The following is a 20,332-nucleotide window of genomic DNA, read 5'->3' on the forward strand; positions in this document are numbered from 1 at the left end:
TTAATTATATATTATAATAAATATAATTAATGTTATTAAAAAATATAAGTACATTAAAGGCGAAATTCTAATAACCCAAAATTGAATTTTTGTGTTGGTAAAGTTTATGTGAAATTATTTTGAAGTACATGTAGCACACCATAGTTTTAGACCGTATCAAATAAATGAGCAATTAATTGTTATCTTAAGTTATTTTTAGTTATTAATCTTGTCAAATATTTGATTTTTTAAAATTTAAAAATCAGTTGAAAAACTAATTACTCAAATATCTTTAAAACTTAAAATAATATAAGCTTAAAATTTATTAAAACTAATAGATATATAAACTTAAGTTACATAATATACAAAAGTTAAGGTACTAAGTTGGGAGTTTAAGGTTGTTTGGTAAATTAAAATAAACTATTCATACTTAAAATTTTCATTTATTATATGTTTAAGATTATTATTTAAAAAAATAAATTGTATAAAATAAATATTACAATATATTTTTTTCTTAATTCATATTAATAACAATTGGATATAATACGTAAAAATAATGACAAAATAATAATAATTAAAAAAACAGTAATAACAGTTATGATAAAAATGACAATATTAACAATGAAAATAATTATAGTGGTAGTTATTATAAGATAACATTAACAATAAAAGAATGTCAATGCTGATAGTTAGAAAAATCATATAAGTAACGTGATAGTACAAATAATGATAATAATAATAACAACATAACAATAAGAATGAGAATAGTCGTGATAGTGACGGAGTAGTGATAGTAATGGTTAACAACAACAATAAATAAGGAGATCACATCAGTGATATAAACACGTGCAATAAATATAGAGATAGATAATCATGGTGAAAAATGATTATAGAAGTGGCTATATTGTAGCTAACAACGGTAATAGAATGACAATAGTAATAATAGAGTTATGGTGGTGAAGTCCATAATAATAATGATAACGATATAAATAATGACAAAATTGATAACAACAATAGTAACAAATTGCTATAATAGAAACGGTGATAAAAGAATAATAGTAGTAACCAATGATATATCGACAAGAGTAGTTTTTATGCGAGTACATTGATAAGAGTGATATTAGAACTTAAAACAGTATTTTATGATAATATTTACTCATTTTTTATAATTTATCATAATTATAACACAATTATTTTAAAATTTCATAATATTTTATATAAATGCTAAACATATATGATTCAAACTTGCTCTTTTGTCACTCAGAACTTATTCAAATCAGAAAGAAAACTTATTAAACCCCAGTTTTTAATAATTCCAACCCACTAAAATCTTTAAGAAAAATTGGAGTTTAAGTTTTTCCAAGTTTAAATCTTTACCTAACTTTTTAAGCCAAGTTGAATTATATATTTCCCCAAACAACAGGAACTCAAATTTAAATAAATTCTAACAGGAAATGAACATGATGAAATTAAAAAAAAAAAAAACCAAATATTCAAATATTTGTCTCAGATAAACTCATCGCCAACCCTGATCACAAATAGGCACTTGGGAGTGGTCAACTTCCTTTCCTCTGAACAAAAAAGAGCTGCAGCATATATACAGTTGGAAAACAAGCTAAACACCAAGGCTTTATAAATAAAAATATGCAAACGTGTAGACTCTACCACCAAATTCCGAATAAAGCCATATCACTTCTATTAACAGATACATGAAAGGCTCAACCTGAGATGTCACCACAAGCTTTTGAGCTTCTGCAGTAGACATAGTCAGAACCACCTCAATGATAACTTCGACAGGAGAATACCATTCATCTGGATTGATAAAACAAGCTTGTGCCAATGGTTGCTTCACCAACCCACCAACTACAGATATTAGGCTGAGGTACCTATTCTGGGGTTAAATATATGAATCAAAACACCACCCCGCCAACAATAGAGAATAAAGGGTGAGATATCTATGCTGGCTTTAAATATATCAGTTAAACATCCCCCCACGAGATAATTAAGAAAGAAATACAAATCAGCATTAACAAAGTTAAATCAGACTTTAACATTTCCCATTTATCAAGTCACTACTATACATAATCTTGTCTGTATCTACCTTGAGTTGTCTTTTGTCATTTTCAGTTAAAAACTAAACAGATAACCAATCAAGAGTGACAAAGATCCAGGAGCCTGACCCCAGAATCTTTGTATGAACATTAGAACGCAACCCAACCAGAATTGATATGCTACCCAGCAAGTGGATTAGCATGGATTGTCACACGGTTGATCCTTATCTCTGCAAGAGGTCGATCCCCCGGTCCTGTTTGAGTCTGCAAAAGACCCCCAGATCCCAGTCAACAATGCTACACCAAACTTGGGGAAAGCAGCGAAGATAAATCGAGCATTAAATTTATGCTCGCAATAAGGCCACGTAGCAGCAATGACATTGTCAGAAGAGCAATCAATGATAAATGATCAAATACCAAAAAGAAAAAAAAGAAATTGCTAAACTCCAGAAACGCATACACTATAAATGCATAAAGGATTTGGAGTAGGGGGATTTGGAGAGAGCACAAACAAAGAAGCACTCCCGTATTTGCATTATTAAGCATCAAGTACATCCTATGAAATTTGCACTAACATAATTGCTTTATTGAGATTCAGTATACATTTTATTTTTATGAGAAAATTGCGAGAAAAAGGTGCAATTTTTTTTAAAATAGAAAGTATGGTATAAAAGCACCATGAGAATCCAGCATAAAAAGTATGAGAAAAGGGCATAATAGACACAGTTAAACAAGTGAGCAACATACCTTTTCCATGAGATCAAGTACTTCAAATCCATGAATTACTTTGCCAAAGACGGTGTACAAGCCATTGAGATGTGGTTGCTTAGCATAAGCTATGAAGAACTGGCTTCCATTTGTATTAGGTCCACTATTGGCCATCGCTAGTATACCCCTCGCATTATGCTGGAAGATAAAGAAAAAAAATACATCTTAATCAGAAACATTTTTGCCAGCTGTCATATTCTTGGACACGTTAAAATTTCACTGACTTAAAAATCCAACAAACCACAGTTTGTCTAGTTGTAAACGGGGCAGAATAAGATTTTAAGTTTGAAGATAATGTTCTCATGCCTCTTCCAGCATGGAACTACACAAAAAATCAACTCTACTGAAGCATATTAATTCACTAGTTGAAAGAGTAACATCTGACCAAATCAAACAAAAGCTTCTAAGAAGCTCAAGTTTGGATGGCAAACAGAACACAAGTGAATAGCTTCATGACTGCAAGACAGTAATGGTAATAAGGCAACCCATATAATTTGTCAATAGAGCATAGAGGTTAAAAAAACCCTAAGCAACAACTTGTTAGGGATCAGCGTAAAAGGTGACAAAATACTTTGTTCTGTTTAATTTTATGAAAATTCTACCATCAGATAAATCTAAGTTCCTCAGCTTCTAATGTCTCTACTAATAGACTAAAACCTTCCTAGATTCATTTCAATTAATAGACCAAATTGGAATATACTTAGGTTGGATTTTACATTTACACGGTCTCTTACCAAATTTTGAGACCACAAATTAACTGAGATTTGACGAGTAAACCAAAAAGAAGTACCTAAGTTTCATTCAGTTACATGCTAAAATATAAATTCATGGGTAATCAGTCTGCCTATAAATATTAATGAAGAAAGGTAGTTTCACTTGTCTTGGATCCATTGACATGAAATATGCTTTTATTTTTGGTTTTGCTCTAAATGACTACATGCAAATAGGTCTACCAGAATTTCTCCTATTTGGTGAACCAATCAAGCTGAGCAGTATGTTCTAAACAATATCGAAACTCTTTTCTTAAAATGATAAAGTAAAAAATTAAAATCAAGTCAAGATGATAGAGATCATCCCCTTCTTCTTGCGCCAGGGATCTACCCCATTTTCATGCTGTTGAATCAGATTCAGCTGCCAAAGATTGATCATCCATAGAATTCGAATGAGGGAGTCCCAGCACTTTATTGACCAAACAGTGGGAGCAACAATTAGTTGTGGTCATAAGGAAGGCCCTCCTAGTTGCAGCAAGGTCAAGGACTGGGCAAGGATATGTAAGTTTCATTTAAAGGGAGTATCCTAAATGGGCAAAGAAGCAAAACAACTCAGTTTAAACTGACGATATATCTACAACCACAGAATAAAGATAGCATCCTAGCAAAGCTGTTCCAAAGGAGAACCAACATAACCAGAGCTGCATCTCTTCTCCATTTACATTCAAGAGTTATGTGTTCTAACCAACCCGACCCCTCCCCAAATTAGGAAAAAAAGACTTCAACATCGCAAAGAAGATGTATGTGAATCCACATGATAACCAATAAATCGCAGGATAAAACAGGTAATATTTTGCATTCTAAGATTGCCTGAAAAATTTCACTCTAAGTACCTTAAGAGACTCACGTATCTCATCATTAAACTTCTTGCCCCAAATGCTAGTCCCCCCCTTTCCAGTCCCTGTTGGATCTCCACCTTGAATCATAAAACCTTTAATATTTCGGTGAAATATCGTCCCATCATAATAACCGCTAGCACACAACGCCAAAAAGTTCTGTACCAAAAAAGAAACACAAACATGAATTAATGAAAGAACCCCACCACATAACGTAATACCATAAGATAATCCTATCAACAAAGTTCAAACAGATGCTCCATGAAATATAAGCATATAAACCAGGGAAAAAAACACCTAAAATTTAGATAACTTCCGTTCTTAAATCATTTGCAGAAGAACAAAGAACCATTCAAAATCGTGCACGAAAGCAAGGTAGACCCTCGTGTACCCTATATATAGGGCAAGACAAGTTCTGCGTACTCTCAGATGAGCATTATTCGGGAATCTCTAATCAATCAGCAGCGAACTTTGATAATTTAATTACTTAGCCGCCAACTGGAGCTGAATTCAGAAAAAAAAGCTGCCCAGAAATTCTCCGAATAAAGCCTAGTAATGAAATGGCAGAAACAAAGGTACTGACCTCCGCCGCTTTGGGGACCTCGTCGCAAAAGATTTCGCACTTTATGTCTCCGAGATTCGTGTGCAGAGTGACTGACTGCAAAGAGAAAACAATCAGAGCATCAATGGAATATGAGTAAAAGGATACATGATGAACGAAGAGAAGATGCTCGATGAATGACGCAAAAGGGAGTTCACCATCTGCGTTTGCCGCCCGGTCGAGAGTGGACAAGTGATGATTACAGTCGACGGGCCGGAGACCTCTTGGTTTGTTTCCGCTGCGGCTTTAATTTTCGGTTCTTTTCATTTTTTTAAAAAAATTGGGGAAATCTGGAGTTTACGGTGATGCTATTAACATAATAATACATTGCATATTTTTATTAAAAATTTATCTATTATATAATAAAATAATTATAGAAAACATTATTATTTTTTAAAATTATATGTTTAATAAAATTAATTTAAAATTTTAAGTATAAATTTTTAGTGAAACTTAAAAGTGATGTTGTAAAAATTACATATTATAGTTTTTGACAGGTTTTAACTTTGTTTTCGTCAAAAAAATATTTTGTAGTTTACTCATTTTATTATAAAAGTATATTTAAAACACAGAAACTATTTAAAGAAATGGGTTGATGTTCATCATTTTTCTTTTTTTTTTTTAAAAAAATAATAATTTATCATTAGTAAAAGAAAAATAACTAATAAGCATTAATTTCTTTTTCTCAAAAACTCTTAATTTTTTTTATCCTTTTAAATCATAAGAAAAAAATGAAAGAAAATTAAGATTGGGTGAGATTAATTCTTTAAATAATAAGTTGAGTTGATGATTCTTTCAAGAACGAGAATATATATACAGACCGGCTGGGTTCATCAACCAGGCTCTAAGTCAAACTTTTTTTCTTTTCTAACCCAGCCCAGCCCCCTTCCCCAACTGGGTTGATTACTTAGGGCCTTTCTTCTCCTATAAGGTTACCAATACCTCATCTAGAGAAAATAGAATACTAGGCCCGTCTCCTAAAGCGGACAGCAGTAATGTGAACCGAACCAACTCTCTCTCTCTCTCTCTTTAATTTTAGTTGTTAGCTTATCTCTAGATTAATTTACACGCCTATTAAAAATTTTCTTATTTGATTTGATCATACAAATCGATTTTTTGGTATATTCTGTTTGAAACTGCATGCTTTAGTTAATTTGAAAGAATGAAATTTTACTAAAAAACCAAAAATGAACTCAACAAATTTCAACTAGAATCAGAACAATGCAGTCAAGATTCTATCCAAATAGATTCTAATTTCAGTTGAAATTCCATAACTTAATTTTAATCATGTTAAATAGATTTTTTACCACATTCTAGGTAACAAGTGTAGCTTTTCACAAAAATTCTTTATGAACGTCCAAAAATAAAAGCCAAAGTGAAACTTAAACTTCAGCTGCCAACAAACGATATACAATATTTGAATTAAGAAGAATGAACTGCTGGTTTTCAATGAATATAGAAGACTAGAAACACTTTAAATAAAACCCCTCAGGGTATGTGGAGATAATTAATCAATGGAGGTTCTTATACGACAGCAGTTTCTCAACCATACTCAAGGATCTCTCTATGTACATGCATGCATGATGCACTGCAATATTTATAATTATACCGGTGGAATGGAACTTTACCTGCTAATGATACATTACAACAGGAACAGTTAATATCAGCTGCCAGTCCACTTTTGGGTTGTGAAGTGCTTGGCTTAATAGTTGTGCCACTGCCTTGAGCATGAAGGGCTGCAGCTGCAGCTATTCTCCTCTCAGCAGCAGCTGCTCTCTTCTCCCTCTCAGCAACCTGGGCGGCTTTAAGTTTCTCCTGGTCAAAGAAAACAAGAATAGATTTACATAATTATGGAAAGAAGAAAAAGTTGTAGTCAATCAAAGAGCATGATAAGACAACAAGACTTGGTTTGATATGCAAAAAGTGAGGTAAAAGGAAAAAAACATCTTTGATAATGTAAGTGTAGAATGCTACATGAGGAATTATCCAAAAAGTGTTAATTGTAGGAAAAGAATAATGTTTTTTAACATATTCTAATACCACTCTCAAGTTAAGAAGAATACCAAGTTTAACTCAGTAAACACCAATCAAAATGACTTCAAGCCAAGGACAGATTTTATGGATTTTACATGAAGGCCCAATTGCAGATAACAAATGAGTTAATAATTACGAGGGTAAGGTTTTCAAGATTAAACTAAGACTTATTTTTTTAAATAAAAAGTACGATAAAATTTATTAATTTATAAGTACTAAGGAGGTATCAATGTCGTCGTCCCCAAAATCCTCTATTATATAAAGAGAATGACCCATAATAAAAAAAACTTGAAAGTGTGAAACTGTCTATTTTTAACCCGGTCAAAATCATCTTCCACTTCCTCAAAAGTTCTCACGTTCCTCTCTTTCCACATCATCCAGCAAATAACAAGAAAAATAATACTTGCATGTCTTTCCCTCAATTAATACCTTTCCAGGCTCAAATATCTTCCCTTAATTCGTAAGTCATGGTCCACAACTTATGCACAAGCGAGTACAAAAGAAGGATGTGATTACAAGGCTCTGCCTCCCTATTGTATAGAAAACATCTACCCACTAATATTTTCTCTCTCCTCATCAGCTTATCAATAGTAAGAATACAACCACAACCTACTTTTCATTCAAAGAAAGCAACTATGGGTGGCACATTAACCTTCCAAATTTTCTAAAAAGGAAAACTGGTCTCTGTGACATCATTCTTAATCAAATAATCATAGGAAGACCTATCCGAAAAAGACCCTCTAGTACTGAGTCTCCAAATTAGTTGGTCATCATTTCTATTGATTGAGGCACACGGGAGTGTATGAAGGAGAGTCTCATAATCAATAAGTTCCTAATTGTTGAGGTTTCTCATAACTCTTAAATGTCATTCCCTTTCCCCCCATTATCTCTAAATGACTCATAAACTGAGATATTCTTGTTTCGTGCAAGAGCATAGATATGAGGGAACTATTCTATGAAGGATCCCCCTCGTAACCAAGCATCCTACCAAAAACAGATTTTGTCCCCAGTGTCAATCCTCCACCTAAAACAATCTTGGAATTTATTTATGTTCATATATTTTTTTTCATATCCCCTTTCCGAGCAGTCTAGTCAACACTTTGAAGTACCACTCTCTATCCACGATTCCGAACTTCGCCACTATCACCCTCCACAATAGGATACCATTTTTCATTCATGACTCTCCATCACCACTTACCCTGCAAAGCTGAATTCATATCCACTGAAGATCTTAAACTCAAACAACCTGAGATATTGGCTTTGTAATCTTTTTCTACACCACCAAATGATATTTTTTCCTATCCGCTAAGATTTTTTACTCAAATATCATTTGAAATTATTTTTTGTGACCTATGATGGTAAAAGCTTGAGCTACTAGCCTAGAAATAGACTAACTTTGTCATTTATATTCTAATAGAAGATTAGGTCAGGATAATATTTCCGATACTACTACTTTTTCTTGTGCTTTCTTGGCATTAAGGAGTCAAGTTGGTCATTATTTTATAGTCGGTCTAACCTCTTCAGAGAGCTGTGATCCACCAGTAAGTTGAGACTTTCCACCTGTTACAGCATCATGGGATAAGGAAGCCTGTGCCTGCATATGCACATTACAAGAATCTCAAAAAAAATAATAATAACAATTGGCTTATTTGGAACTTGAAAAAAAGAAGTTAAATTGGACAAAGTAAGACATCCAAACAAAATGGAATTGATAATCCAAAATGGTCTTTTAAGTGCCATGGGCGGGCAACTTCTATGTTCTTTAATATAACACAACAGAAATAAAACTTAGTATTTACCTTAGCCTTCTCTCTTGCTCTACGTAATTTTTTCAATTCTTTTGCCTTTGCTTTCTTCTTGGCATCTTTCTCTGCCTGAGCAACCAAATATGGAAGAGAACATGAGTTCAAGCTATATAGTCAAGATGTTCCACAATTGAAGACAGCACAGTTTCCAAAATGTCTCAAAGATGTAGTAGTATAAACAATTTTAAGCATTTTCAACTATCAACTATCTCGGCAGCACACTGAATTCAAGCTTCACCGGAAGACTTGAGTATGTACCTGTAAATTAGGCTCTTAGATATAGTTTTACTAACAAAATGAACTCATTTACCCAAAATACTATACTCATCACTTAAAAAGAATCATATTCCAAGGAAGGAAAATACCTCCATGCTCAGAGAGAATTTATCCCTATACATCATGGTTACTTGCCTCACATAAATTTAAACTACAAATCTGAAGAAGCAAAATGGTTGTAAAAATGCCTAAAACCAATAAAATAATTACAAAGACTCCACAATGATGCTGCAGTGAAAAAGACTGCATAAAGACACTGTATGGAAATAATTTTTTTTTCCATATTTTAGTAACCTACAGTGAGATATAGGAAAATCAAAATTTTTTCATGCTTCAGTAATCCTTCATTGTCAGAAAACTTCATTGCAGACCAACTGATTTGTAACTCAAATAGAAGGACGAGATGTAGTGAGAACTAACAAACGCAGAATAGCAATAAAATCAGAACTTCAACTACCTGCTTGGCAGCTTGAGATTCCTCCATTTCTTTTGTTAAGGCACTGGGTACCTTAGCAGCATCCCAATCCCACTTATCAGGATTCAAGGCCATAAACCGTCTGAAAGTATTTCTTACTTCCTTCTCGCTTGCCAGCATGTATGGGGTTCGTCCCCTTTCATCTTTGATGCAGGGATCCAAACCCTGTTCAAGAAGTTTCATAACTTCCTGCATATTTCTAGATTTTGCTGCTTCATGCAAAGGTGTTGATACACCATGAATTTCTCCACTCTCACTCTCTTCTGACACTTGTTCTTCAGATTTTCGCTCAATAGACAAACTTCCAATTTGACTCTTGCTATTCTTGTTGACTATGTCCTCTAGGCTGGAACCTTTATTGCCATCATTAACCGTGCTTGAGGCTGACATTATGTTTTCCTTGGGTCCAGGTGGAGATTCCATCTCCTCTGTTTCATAGGCAATCTGTGTTAATTGGTTATATATTCGCTGCACTTCCTTGAAGGTAGGCCTTCGAACAGTGAATGGGACATTTCGGATGGAACAGAGTTGGTTACCGAAACGAGGTTTCTCCCCATTGAAAATCAATTGACGATTGTTTGAAGGAGCATGAATGAAAACACAAGAGGAATTATCAAAATAAGGCTTCCAACCAGCTAGTAGTTCTTGAATTTCCTAGATATTTATGAAAAGACAATCAATGAGACAGACTCAGATATCTTCTAGAGATAGTAGCAATGTAAATTGCAGTAAAAATAATTGGTTGTTTCTGTGACAAACCTTCTTTAAAGCAAGTTCATTGTGCCGGCGTAGTGAAGCTCCAGCAGAATGAAGAGACTTTCCGCTCCCATCTTTCAGTGACTGTTTTTTACCAGCCTTGGCCCTTACAACATATCTGAATGACAAGGAACATATATAAAGCATATTCTAGTCAATAATAAGCAGTTCTACTGATGCACAAAACTTAGGCAATAAGGCCTTAGACCAATTTTTCTTCAAGCACGACCGGAGCACAAGCACTTATAATAGATAATCCTACTGTATACAGAGAAAAATACCTGTGAAATGTTTTGTGAGCCACAATCAAGTTACCATCAAAAACACAGCCAGCAAAGTGGCCACCACTTGCAAGCAGCACAACCCTCAATTGCTTGTTATCCCTAGTCTCATGAATAACAGATTTCAATCTCTCAATCAATTCGTTCTCTCTCAAGCCCCCGTTGCCATTAACAGAAACCGCTTTCTCATTCTCATATAAAACACCTTCAGACTCATCTAATAGTAAGCTCTTCCAAACTGAAACTCTGTCGCCAGTTTGAAGACATAGGAACAGTTTCTTCTTGGCATTCCCAACCAGTCCCCTCCGAGCATCATTGCAAGGGTGTGATCCAGTGTCAGCTTCATCCTCAGAGCCAGATATACTTGAAACATCATAATCTTTAAACGAATCAGATGTCAACTCATCAAAATCTTCCTCCTTCACAATATCCTTCCCAGCAATCGTAAGCTTCACCTAAAACCACCAACAGCCAAACAACAGAAATCTCAAAACCTACGAATCAAATAATCAGGAACCTTATTGGATCTAAATTATCTAATTCTTTTATTTATACATCCTAGCGATCCCCACACCACATAAACACAAATAAATTTGGAATCTCCAATGAACATAATATCCTGAAGTGTGAAACTTACCAAGCTCAAGCGTTCGGCCACATTTGGAAACTCAATCAAACTCAATGAAAACTTTCTTAGCATCGCTATGATTCTAAATCGAATTTCATAAAACTTCATCATCACCATTAGCTATAGCTCCTAGTTTATTCAATTTGAATTCATTTTTCTAAATGGAGTTAATCAAATTAAAGATATATTTTTTTCGAATACATTATCCCGACCGAAAGCAATAGAACTTACGTTCAAACGATGAATATCTGACTTGAAGTGAGAGCGCTGGTCCTGGAGAGAGTCGAACACCGCTTTACAAGTGTTGCAGGTCCATCGAGGTAAACTGAGGCCGTTATTCGAAGTTTTCTCTTCTGTAACACAGGTCCTGTTTAGGTTTTTAGCAGCGGAATTATCGGAGGCCGATATTTCCTCTTGTAGTAAAGTTGTGGTGGCAGACAGAAGCCGACACGAGTCGAAGAAGTTGGCTGGCACATCGAATACCGAACGGTGTCGCTTCTCTATGGGATTGACGGTGGTCGCCGCAACCGTGGCAGTTGTAAGTGGTTGCGTTGCCATGGCCTTGACGATCGAGGTTCTTCCTGATAGCCCCTGCGGCTGATTGCTCCTCTGATTGAGGCTGTGAATTACTGCAATTTTATCAAACGATGTCGTTTGATGGATGCTGTTTGCTCCGTCTGGCAAATGAGGTGTATGCGGAAGTAATGGCAGCCATCCTGAGTCGAATGGCAAGATCCATTTTCATCGGGCCTCCATTTTATTTTATTTTGTATTAATTAATTAAAACATCTTTTACGGACTTCTTCTCATTTCTTGGGTAAGCCCAAAATTATTTTCTTCCATGGACCTTTTAAATTTAATTTTTTTCTTCAAATCTGTGTGATAGTTGTATCTTAATTTTATTTATATTATTATCTTTTATATATATACTTTAATTTATTATGAACTGGTTGTATGACGTTGATTAGATATTAGTGGGCCAATGAATGAAGCCGGCAGACATGGTGCAGGAACCAATTTTAAGTATTCAATGCAGATAGCAGAAGAGATGAATAACTGAAATAAAAAATGAAATCAACTTCAGATTTGTGGCAGTTCTGCAACAAATGGACACGGGATTTTAGTCATTCATACCATTCGTCACTTCTATTTACTGTTGCCGACGGGTCTGTATATCTTCGTCAATTCACCACCTCACCATTTATTTAAATACATTACACTAAATTAAAATTAAAGTTAACTACTCCCATTAATAACAAACTCTATATAATTCCACGTGTCTTTATTACTTGTTCAAGTGTATGGATGGGTGGAGCACTGCCACGTGGCAGTTAATCATTTTAACTCACTCCACTCTCCATGCTCCGCTTACAGTTAACACTAATCACATCTCTAGGATTCTGGAAAGATCGATTTAAAAGAAAATAAGAACCACAACGACAACAATTCAAGAGAGAGTTAGTTGAAGCCAAAAACCCAAAACGCCATACAAGAAAGTGGAGCCCACGTGCTCTGTCCACGTGGGCTCCAATCTTCACCTTTCATCACAGAAAACGAAAAAAGTTGAGATTAAAATAATAGACCGCGTAACACCCGATCCTAACGAGAAAAAGAAAACGCCACTCAGTGGATTGGCTGGCAAAGAACACTGTTCGTACTTGTAAGCGTCACTCCACTACTAAACTCGAAGTGGAAATATGTTAAATTAAAACTAAAAATAAATATAAATTAAAAATTAAACTCTCTAATCAGTACTAACAACGGAAAAATAATACAAACGCAAATCCGAAAAAAATAAGAAAAAATTAAATAAAAAACAAAGAACGCGAACGACGAACCGGAAAATGGAAGAAATTAACAGGCGTTCTCCATAAATACTGTTCAGAACAAGAAAACTGTGGAAATGACAGTGGCAGAGATGATCATCAGTAAGGAGAACAATGCAGGTGCACTCACGTGAACGGCGTCGTTCTCCGCCTTGCTATTTGCCGATGAATCTGGCGCGTCAGCTGGAGCTGCCTCCGGCGTATCCATTGGAGGAGCCGGCGGCGATGCCGCTCTCGGAGACGGCGCCTCTGCTACCGGAGCCGGAGCTGGAGTGGCTGGTGATGGAGATGGACCAGTAACAGGCTCTGGTGCCGGTGCCGGAGACGGAGATTTGCTGAACAAAGCTTTGGGGAGCAACACGCTGTCGACGGCGAAAATGACGACTGGTGTTGAGTCAAGAATGGTTTCCGCGATTCTGGATGAGTCAACCCCTGTGTGGAGTGTGACTTCGTCGCCAGCAGTCGTTGTAGTCAGATCGAACTTTCCAGCGCCATTAGAGGCCAGAGTTGGAATCGGATCTTTGGTGGTCTTCAAGGTTCCTTTGGGGCTGTAACCAGCCGAAGCGTGGTATTGTAAGAGCGCGACCATGTCGGCATTAGTGAGCTTGCTTAGATCGGGGACATCATCATCCTTGAAGGCCTCGTCGTTAGGTGCAAATACTGTCAAGCCTTTCTCGAGCTCCGACTCGTAGGTCTTGATCACACCACTCGTCACAAGCAAACTGGCAAAAGTCTTACATCCAGCCTTCTCAAGCAAAGCCGTTATGTTAAAGTCCGAAGCCGACGGAGCCGGAGCCGTTAAGATCCCCGGCGCTATAATAGGCGCGCTAATTTGCAGCACTGAAATATTGTAGGGGATTTGCTTAACAGATTTGGCATAAGATGATTCCAGCTTCGAGCCAGGAGCCGCCGAGCCGAATCCGACTTTTCCGCCTTGGAGATCGGTAATGTTGACAAAACCGTTGTTGCCAGGAGCGTGTCCAGTGGTCTGATAGAGAGTGGTGGTCAGAGTGGTGCCTTTGGAGATCTGATGGAGCTTCGCAGGATCATAGTAATCGAGCAAAACAAGGAGGCTAAGCACATTCTTGATGACGCTGAGGGGATGCTTGGCTGTGAGGGCAGACATAGCTCCATTGTCGAGGACAAGGCAGGTGATAGTCTGACGGCTGTTGATCTCATCGTCCAGCTTCGTTTGACTCAGGTAGCTGTTGAATGAGGAGTACTGGGGGAATCCAGATAGGATCTCAGTTATGTTGTGAGCTTTGGCGGAGATAGCTAGTACACCGAGAGAGAAGAGAAGGAGATGGAGGGGGCGTAATGCGCTCATTGTGAACTTACAGACTCGGCAGACGGGGAGAGAGAGAGAGAGAGAGAGACGATTAGTGTTTGTGAGCAGAGAAGGAATCGAGCTAAAAAAAGGAAGAAGTTGTTGAGGGAAGTAAAAGTTTGTTAACCATGGTTAAGCGTTGGTGTTAACCATGGTTAATATGGGATTTAACCATGGTTAAATTATGGTTGGGAATTGGGGCCATGTGGGAGGAGGGCAGGCCACCAGGCACCAAGTACCAGGCACCAGGCATGCTTTGGCCTCACAGCTGGAAATGTAAAGGGTTTTGTGGCAAGATATGATACGGTACGCTCTTTTTCTCTTTTAAGTAAAATGACAAAAATGGGCTTCGCTTTTAATGTTATGCCATGATTGTGTTTACAACGGTTAATAACCAAGGTAGACCCATAGGTCACTGTGGTTCGGTCAGGTTACCGGCGTTGATTCAACGCATGGTCAATGCACGGCGATGCTTCTATTCTGCCCATAATTTCAAATAGGGGGCCTTAGCCGACAATGCAAATTGGATTTTCTCAGGATCCAAATTATAACTATGTGGAAATATTTAATTATTTTACTAAGTTTCGTTTAATTATTTTTCTTTAATTCCTACTAAAAATTAATTTGCAATATTAAATGTTTATATGTGAACAATCAAATTTTAAATTAAAGGACCTATTTAATTTTATAGTTACATTAAAGTAATTAAAATTTTCTTTATTTTAGTGAGAAAAAAATTAAGTTTGAATATTTTAATTTCATTATTAATATTCCTTCTAATTTTATTTATTTTAATAGTAATGTTATAAATTTTCATAAAGCAGTGGAATAGCATTAATACATATTAATTTTAAGAAAAACATTAGTACGTATATATTATATCTCTTTTAGTAGACATATAATAGGGTTAAATTTTATAATGAGTAGAATATTGATTAAAATTAGTCAAAATCCATTAAACTTATAAACTGATTATAAGTGATCATACTAATTGGTATATATAATATAAATAAAAAGTTATTTCAAATTAAAAAAAAAACTAGAAGTATAATAAAATTATTATTATAAGAAACAATAAAAATAGACATAAGAAAAAAAAAATTACTATAACAACGTATAGTGGGCAATTGTAAAGTAAGAGGATAAGTGCTATAGCAATAATAGTACGCGGTGGTCATCACAACTTTCTCTCTAAAAAAAAAATAATAAAAATAAATATTGTTAGAATATTTTATTGTTTATATCGTTGTATATATTATTAATTTTTGATATATTATTAATTTGATACTAACAAATAAAAATTCAAAAAATTAAAAATTAATTACTTATTTTTATTTTTAAAAAATATAATAAATATTTTATTTTTGATGTTAAGAAACACTGAAATTAAAGTAGAATGTTGAAAGCTCCAAGTAAATAAGAAATAAGTTATTTCTACCATAGAAAAGTTACAAAATTTACGGACATAAAGAACATAAAAGTGGATTGTGGTCGAGAAAAAAATGTGAATTGGTATATGAAGAACAAATTATTAATGTCCAGAAAAAACTTTTTTGGGCTGCTTTACTCAATATTGATTGAAGGCAAAAGAAGTTTGAACAAGTAGAATTTTAGTTGATTCAAAAAGGTAAGAAGAAAACAAAGTGCTAAACTGAGAATCTAGCATGCCTCAAATTCAAGCAACATATTCTTTCATATAAAAGAACTAAGAATTTTTTAAAAAAAAAAAAAAATAGGAGACCGTTTCTTCAGGAAGAAGTTTGAACTTTAATTTGTTAAAAAATAAAGTGGAACTTTGTTGGCATATTGATAAATGGTATGTGTATATATAAATATATATATATATATACACGTGTGTGTGTGTGCGCGCGCGCGTGCCACATAATATTATTATTGTGTATATATATATATATATACGTGTGTGCGAGTATACCCCATAATATTATTATTAACTGTACAACTTGTTTTTATTTTTATATTTCTTTTGCAGCAAAAGGGATTAAAAAAAACAATGGCTATATAGGCAATTAAGTGAGCCCAAACAATATCATAAGTATTCAAATCAATATAGGGTTTAAAGGCTTCCAGAACTGTGGGTGTTGAACAATGCCCTCCAAGATATTGTGTGTCCATCTAGCAAGGCGGTTCATGTACATGTTTGTCTATCGAAAAATATTAAAAATGTATATCTCTTAATTGTGAGTAAGAAGGTCCCTCAATCGGTATTCGATCTCCGAGGCAAAGGGGTCATCCTACCATAATGTTGGAGGACCTGCATAAGGCATGCAAATCAAATTTGAGAATTAGCTTCCTAATTCCCTTATCCAAAACTATCTCAAGACCATCCAAAGCAACAAAAAGCTCAACAATCATCAAAAAAATTATGGCTAGATTACACATAAATCCTACCACCCAATGCCCATAATTGTCACAAAATGATAACACAAATAGTAGTAACCCCTGGCTCGCCTAAGGTCAAGTCGTCCGTATCAAGTTTAAACCAATCTCTAAACGGTGTTGGTCAGTCCACCTTAGAACTGCAGATGCCTGTCTTGTTCTAAGGTCTTGAGTACTCCTCCCATGAGCAATATGGAACTCTAGGGCCAAATTAATGATATCCAGGCTAGAAGGGTTGTGAAGATCTATCTCATCTGTACTATGTACAAAGTGATTTTTTCCCTTCATACAAGCAAATTAGTGGCAGCAAATATCGATTTTTCATTCGTGAAACCATGGTGACTCGCCTCCTTCTTAATGCTCTAATTGATCAACATGTCAAAAGGAAGCGAAAACATTAAAGTATTTAAAATCAATTAAGTTATTTTATACCTGTTTAGAAATTGTGCAATCTCTAAAGGCATGCATGAGGCTCTCACTACATTGATGGCACCGAGGGTATTGGTCGTCCTGTATGAGATGTCTCTTATTCCTTTTCTCATTAGTGATGAGGCATTTAGAGGCAAGAAACTAAAAAAATTGTCAAACTCTTTTGAGTAACAAAAGTGCCCAAATATTCTTTCAATGATTTCTAGAGCCAATAGTGTTCTCATCACTAAGATAATTATATGCCCCTTTGACAATCACCTTGCAATTTGTTAGTGTAATTCATCTCATCTCATTCGAGGTTTTAGTGATTCAAGATATACTAATCTTAAAAAATTTTCAAACACACCAAATGTAGGAAAGAAGTCGTGAATTCATTCCACTTCTAAGTAGTTACACAATGAAACTATGCAATCCCTACTCTCAATGTCCATATGACTTTACACAAATGAGTTCAAAGGTCAGTCCCCTTTCCATATATCTTGCCAAAACATTATGGTGTGCCCATTATCCAATTATAAAGTTCAATTATCCAAGTTATCATTATCGAGAGTGTAAAATGATAACCAATTTGCCATGGCAAGTAAAAAACCATTGGTAATTTCTTTTTTTTCCACATGCTCAATATGGTCTTTTTACTATATTTTTGGAAATAGCTTTACCAAAATGAGTAACATGAAAATCAATTAACTAACAATATATAGTACTTCGCCTTTGTACATTTTTTTTTTTTGGTTCAAAATATTAAATTTTCACTTGTACTTTTTTTTTTACAATTCTAACATCTATATTTTCAAATAACTTTTGGTTTAATATGTGAGCATTAATATAGACTAACATTGTTAATAGAAGTACCACGTAGACCTAGCTTTCTCATGTGTCAGATTCTAGGTAGGTCAATATCTATGTTAAAAACCATGTAGCAGCCCCGGAAATTTAAAATGAAAATTATATTATAAATATCAAATGCGGAAGCGAAAACAAAATTTGATTAACATCCCTTACACTAAAACCAAAAACATGCTCACAAAATATAAAAGATTAAACTACCTAAAGGGGAAACTTGAAAGTAAAAACTACGAATGTGACTATGGAGTCCTTAGGCGTCCCCTTCGTCGTCCTCCTGCGGAACCGGCTCGGGAACGATGTCCTCTTGATCTGAAATGATTAAATAAGGAATGAGCTACACTAGCCCAGTAAGGACATCACGATATCTCACCGTCACGGAGGTAAAGGTGGGTAGAAAACACAAAAAGACCAATGGAGCATAATTTACAACAAATCCTTTTATTAATAATAAAACCTTTACCATTCACTTACCTCGGTGAAATTCATAAAACAATATACGAAAGCAATAACATCATCATCATCATGAAAACATATATATGAACTGTATAACATAATACCTATCAAGCTTTTCGTAATTTAATCGTTACACAACATATTTTCCTCATTTACCAGCCCACTAATATCCATGGGGATCCATAGGGGTCCCGCTACCCGTTAACCCTTAACACTTGAAATCATATTACAGGGCCGTCCCCATACCCCGTCCGGTATGGGCGCCAAACCATAGACCTCATTACCCCATCCGGTATGAGGGTGAAACGGGCCGTCCCCATACCCCGTCCGGTATGGGCGCCAAAACACATAAGATCTCCATACCCCGTCCGGTATGGGAGACCACAATCCCGGTAGGGTTTCCTACGGACCCGGTCCGTCCACCATCTCCCAGGATATCAAGTCAGGCTGACCATATTATACAATTTCCATTTACATAATCTTTCATTCTCTTTTTCCCTCAGTCAGCATTATCAATCACATACAAACAAGCAAAACGATAATTTATGCCAAACAGACAACATACAGCATCAATATCCCGGTCATTCAATCCATAATTAATAAAACAGTAGAATATGCACATAAAACTATAAAATGAAAACATCAAATCTCATACTGCATTTAAAACTGTAAACAGGCCAAATAACAGTTAACCGACAAACACACTAGACTCGGGCTCCATTAGCGACCTTAAGCAATTTCACACATTCGTTGATTCATGAAATACCATTTTATCATTTATTGAATTTTAAAACCGTGATAGGAAATAGGGTGAGGGGTCCTTACTCGTTTCGGGGTCCGAACACGGCTTCATAGTGCGCCTACAGACTGTCCCTAATTTTCCCTGAATTTTTCTCAGGGAACTGAAACGCACTACTGGTACCTGCACATGTTCCAAAAAAAATCCCAAATTAGGCCCAGGGCCCCTTTCGGCCCATATCGCAACTCCGGCACGGCGGCTCCGCCGTGCTCCGGCGACGGCGCCGCCGCTTGCGGCAGCGATTTACCTCTGGTTGGCCGTTTTCGGCCGTTTCCGGCCACACTCGCATTGGTTCCTGCGATAAAACAACCCTACGGCCCTCGGGGGGCCGAAAATTTATGGAAAACCGAAGCTTACCGGCGGCGGTGCTCTCGGGTGCGGCGGCTCTCCGGTGAAATTCATGTTTTGGTGATTCGGCTCTGATCAACCTGTAGAAAAAAGAATCGTGATCACGGTGATATAAAAATTGCATTAAACGGAGGCCGGGAAGGGCCTCATCGGAGGCAAAAACCGAGAAGGGGCACGACGGCGCCGCTGGCTTTCGGCCGTATTTTCCGGCCGTTTGGCCGGGATTTTGGCTCCGATTTGGCCACTGGGGAAATCAACGTGGAAAAACGAGTTAGGGGTATGAAATTTACCTCGATCGGCGGTCGGAAATCCCTCCGGTGCGGCGGCGGGTGGCGGCGGCCGGCTTCTGGTTCGTCTTTTCCGGCGAGCGGCAGGCGGCTAGGGTTTGTGGTTTGGTGTGGGGGTTCTATTTATAACCCTTTGCCTTTTGATCTCAGCCGTCCATTTTGTTTTAATCTGGGCCGTCCGATCGCACGCTTGATCTGGGCCGTCCGATCGTGCCTACGCGGATCGCCAACGTGGCCCATTTCGGAACGACGTGGTCTTGCCACGTGGCAGGTCCCGGTTGGCCGGGACTGCTGACGTGGCTGCCGAGGTGGTTTTTTTTTTTTTTTTTTTTTTTCGGCCCCTTTCCTGTCGCTACAAAC

The 20,332-nt window shown here is 36.3% G+C and overlaps 3 protein-coding genes across 4 annotated transcripts; all 3 read right to left on the reverse strand.

Moving 5' to 3' along the window:
- Positions 1-2,005: 2,005 nt before the first annotated feature.
- Positions 2,006-5,321, reverse strand: LOC110819552 (Cyclophilin-like peptidyl-prolyl cis-trans isomerase family protein). 2 transcript variants are annotated; one of them, XM_088220197.1, is made up of 5 exons: positions 5,164-5,321; positions 4,988-5,062; positions 4,402-4,563; positions 2,778-2,936; positions 2,006-2,294 (listed from the first exon to the last, which is right to left on the reverse strand). In XM_088220197.1, the coding sequence occupies exons 1-5, from the start codon at positions 5,164-5,166 to the stop codon at positions 2,211-2,213; spliced, it is 483 nt and encodes a 160-aa protein (XP_088076323.1). In that variant the 5' UTR covers positions 5,167-5,321; the 3' UTR covers positions 2,006-2,210. The 2 variants fall into 2 exon arrangements, with proteins under 2 accessions (XP_088076323.1, XP_088076322.1); XM_088220196.1 differs by having other exon boundaries at positions 2,006-2,337.
- Positions 5,322-6,399: 1,078 nt separating this feature from the next.
- Positions 6,400-12,010, reverse strand: LOC110819580 (zinc finger protein-like protein). Its single transcript, XM_022048823.2, has 7 exons — positions 11,492-12,010; positions 10,633-11,087; positions 10,355-10,469; positions 9,578-10,249; positions 8,839-8,913; positions 8,556-8,633; positions 6,400-6,820 (listed from the first exon to the last, which is right to left on the reverse strand). The coding sequence occupies exons 1-7, from the start codon at positions 11,816-11,818 to the stop codon at positions 6,548-6,550; spliced, it is 1,995 nt and encodes a 664-aa protein (XP_021904515.2). The 5' UTR covers positions 11,819-12,010; the 3' UTR covers positions 6,400-6,547.
- A 950-nt stretch (positions 12,011-12,960) lies between these two features.
- FLA8 (FASCICLIN-like arabinogalactan protein 8) lies at positions 12,961-14,501 on the reverse strand. The gene has a single exon (XM_022048868.2). The coding sequence runs from the start codon at positions 14,411-14,413 to the stop codon at positions 13,142-13,144; it is 1,272 nt and encodes a 423-aa protein (XP_021904560.1). The 5' UTR covers positions 14,414-14,501; the 3' UTR covers positions 12,961-13,141.
- Positions 14,502-20,332: the final 5,831 nt, after the last annotated feature.

This window comes from Carica papaya, chromosome 5 (genome assembly GCF_054855325.1).
Source record: "Carica papaya isolate Zhongbai chromosome 5, ASM5485532v1, whole genome shotgun sequence".
NCBI classification, from domain to species: domain Eukaryota; kingdom Viridiplantae; phylum Streptophyta; class Magnoliopsida; order Brassicales; family Caricaceae; genus Carica; species Carica papaya.

Bases quoted from the DNA above. Each gene is read 5' to 3' on its own strand.
- LOC110819580 (XM_022048823.2), bottom strand. From the start codon at position 11,818: ATGGCAACGCAACCACTTACAACTGCCACGGTTGCGGCGACCACCGTC. The intron at 8,634-8,838 runs GTAAATACTAAG...GTGCATATGCAG, and splicing joins GAGCAAGAGAGAAGGCTAAG to GCACAGGCTTCCTTATCCCA. The intron at 6,821-8,555 runs GTTAGACCGACT...TTCTTTGACCAG, and splicing joins GATCACAGCTCTCTGAAGAG to GAGAAACTTAAAGCCGCCCA.
- LOC110819552 (XM_088220196.1), bottom strand. The intron at 4,564-4,987 runs GTCAGTACCTTT...TTTTTGGTACAG, and splicing joins AGGTCCCCAAAGCGGCGGAG to AACTTTTTGGCGTTGTGTGC. The intron at 2,338-2,777 runs GTATGTTGCTCA...GCTTTCCCCAAG, and splicing joins TACTTGATCTCATGGAAAAG to TTTGGTGTAGCATTGTTGAC.
- FLA8 (XM_022048868.2), bottom strand. From the start codon at position 14,413: ATGAGCGCATTACGCCCCCTCCATCTCCTTCTCTTCTCTCTCGGTGTA.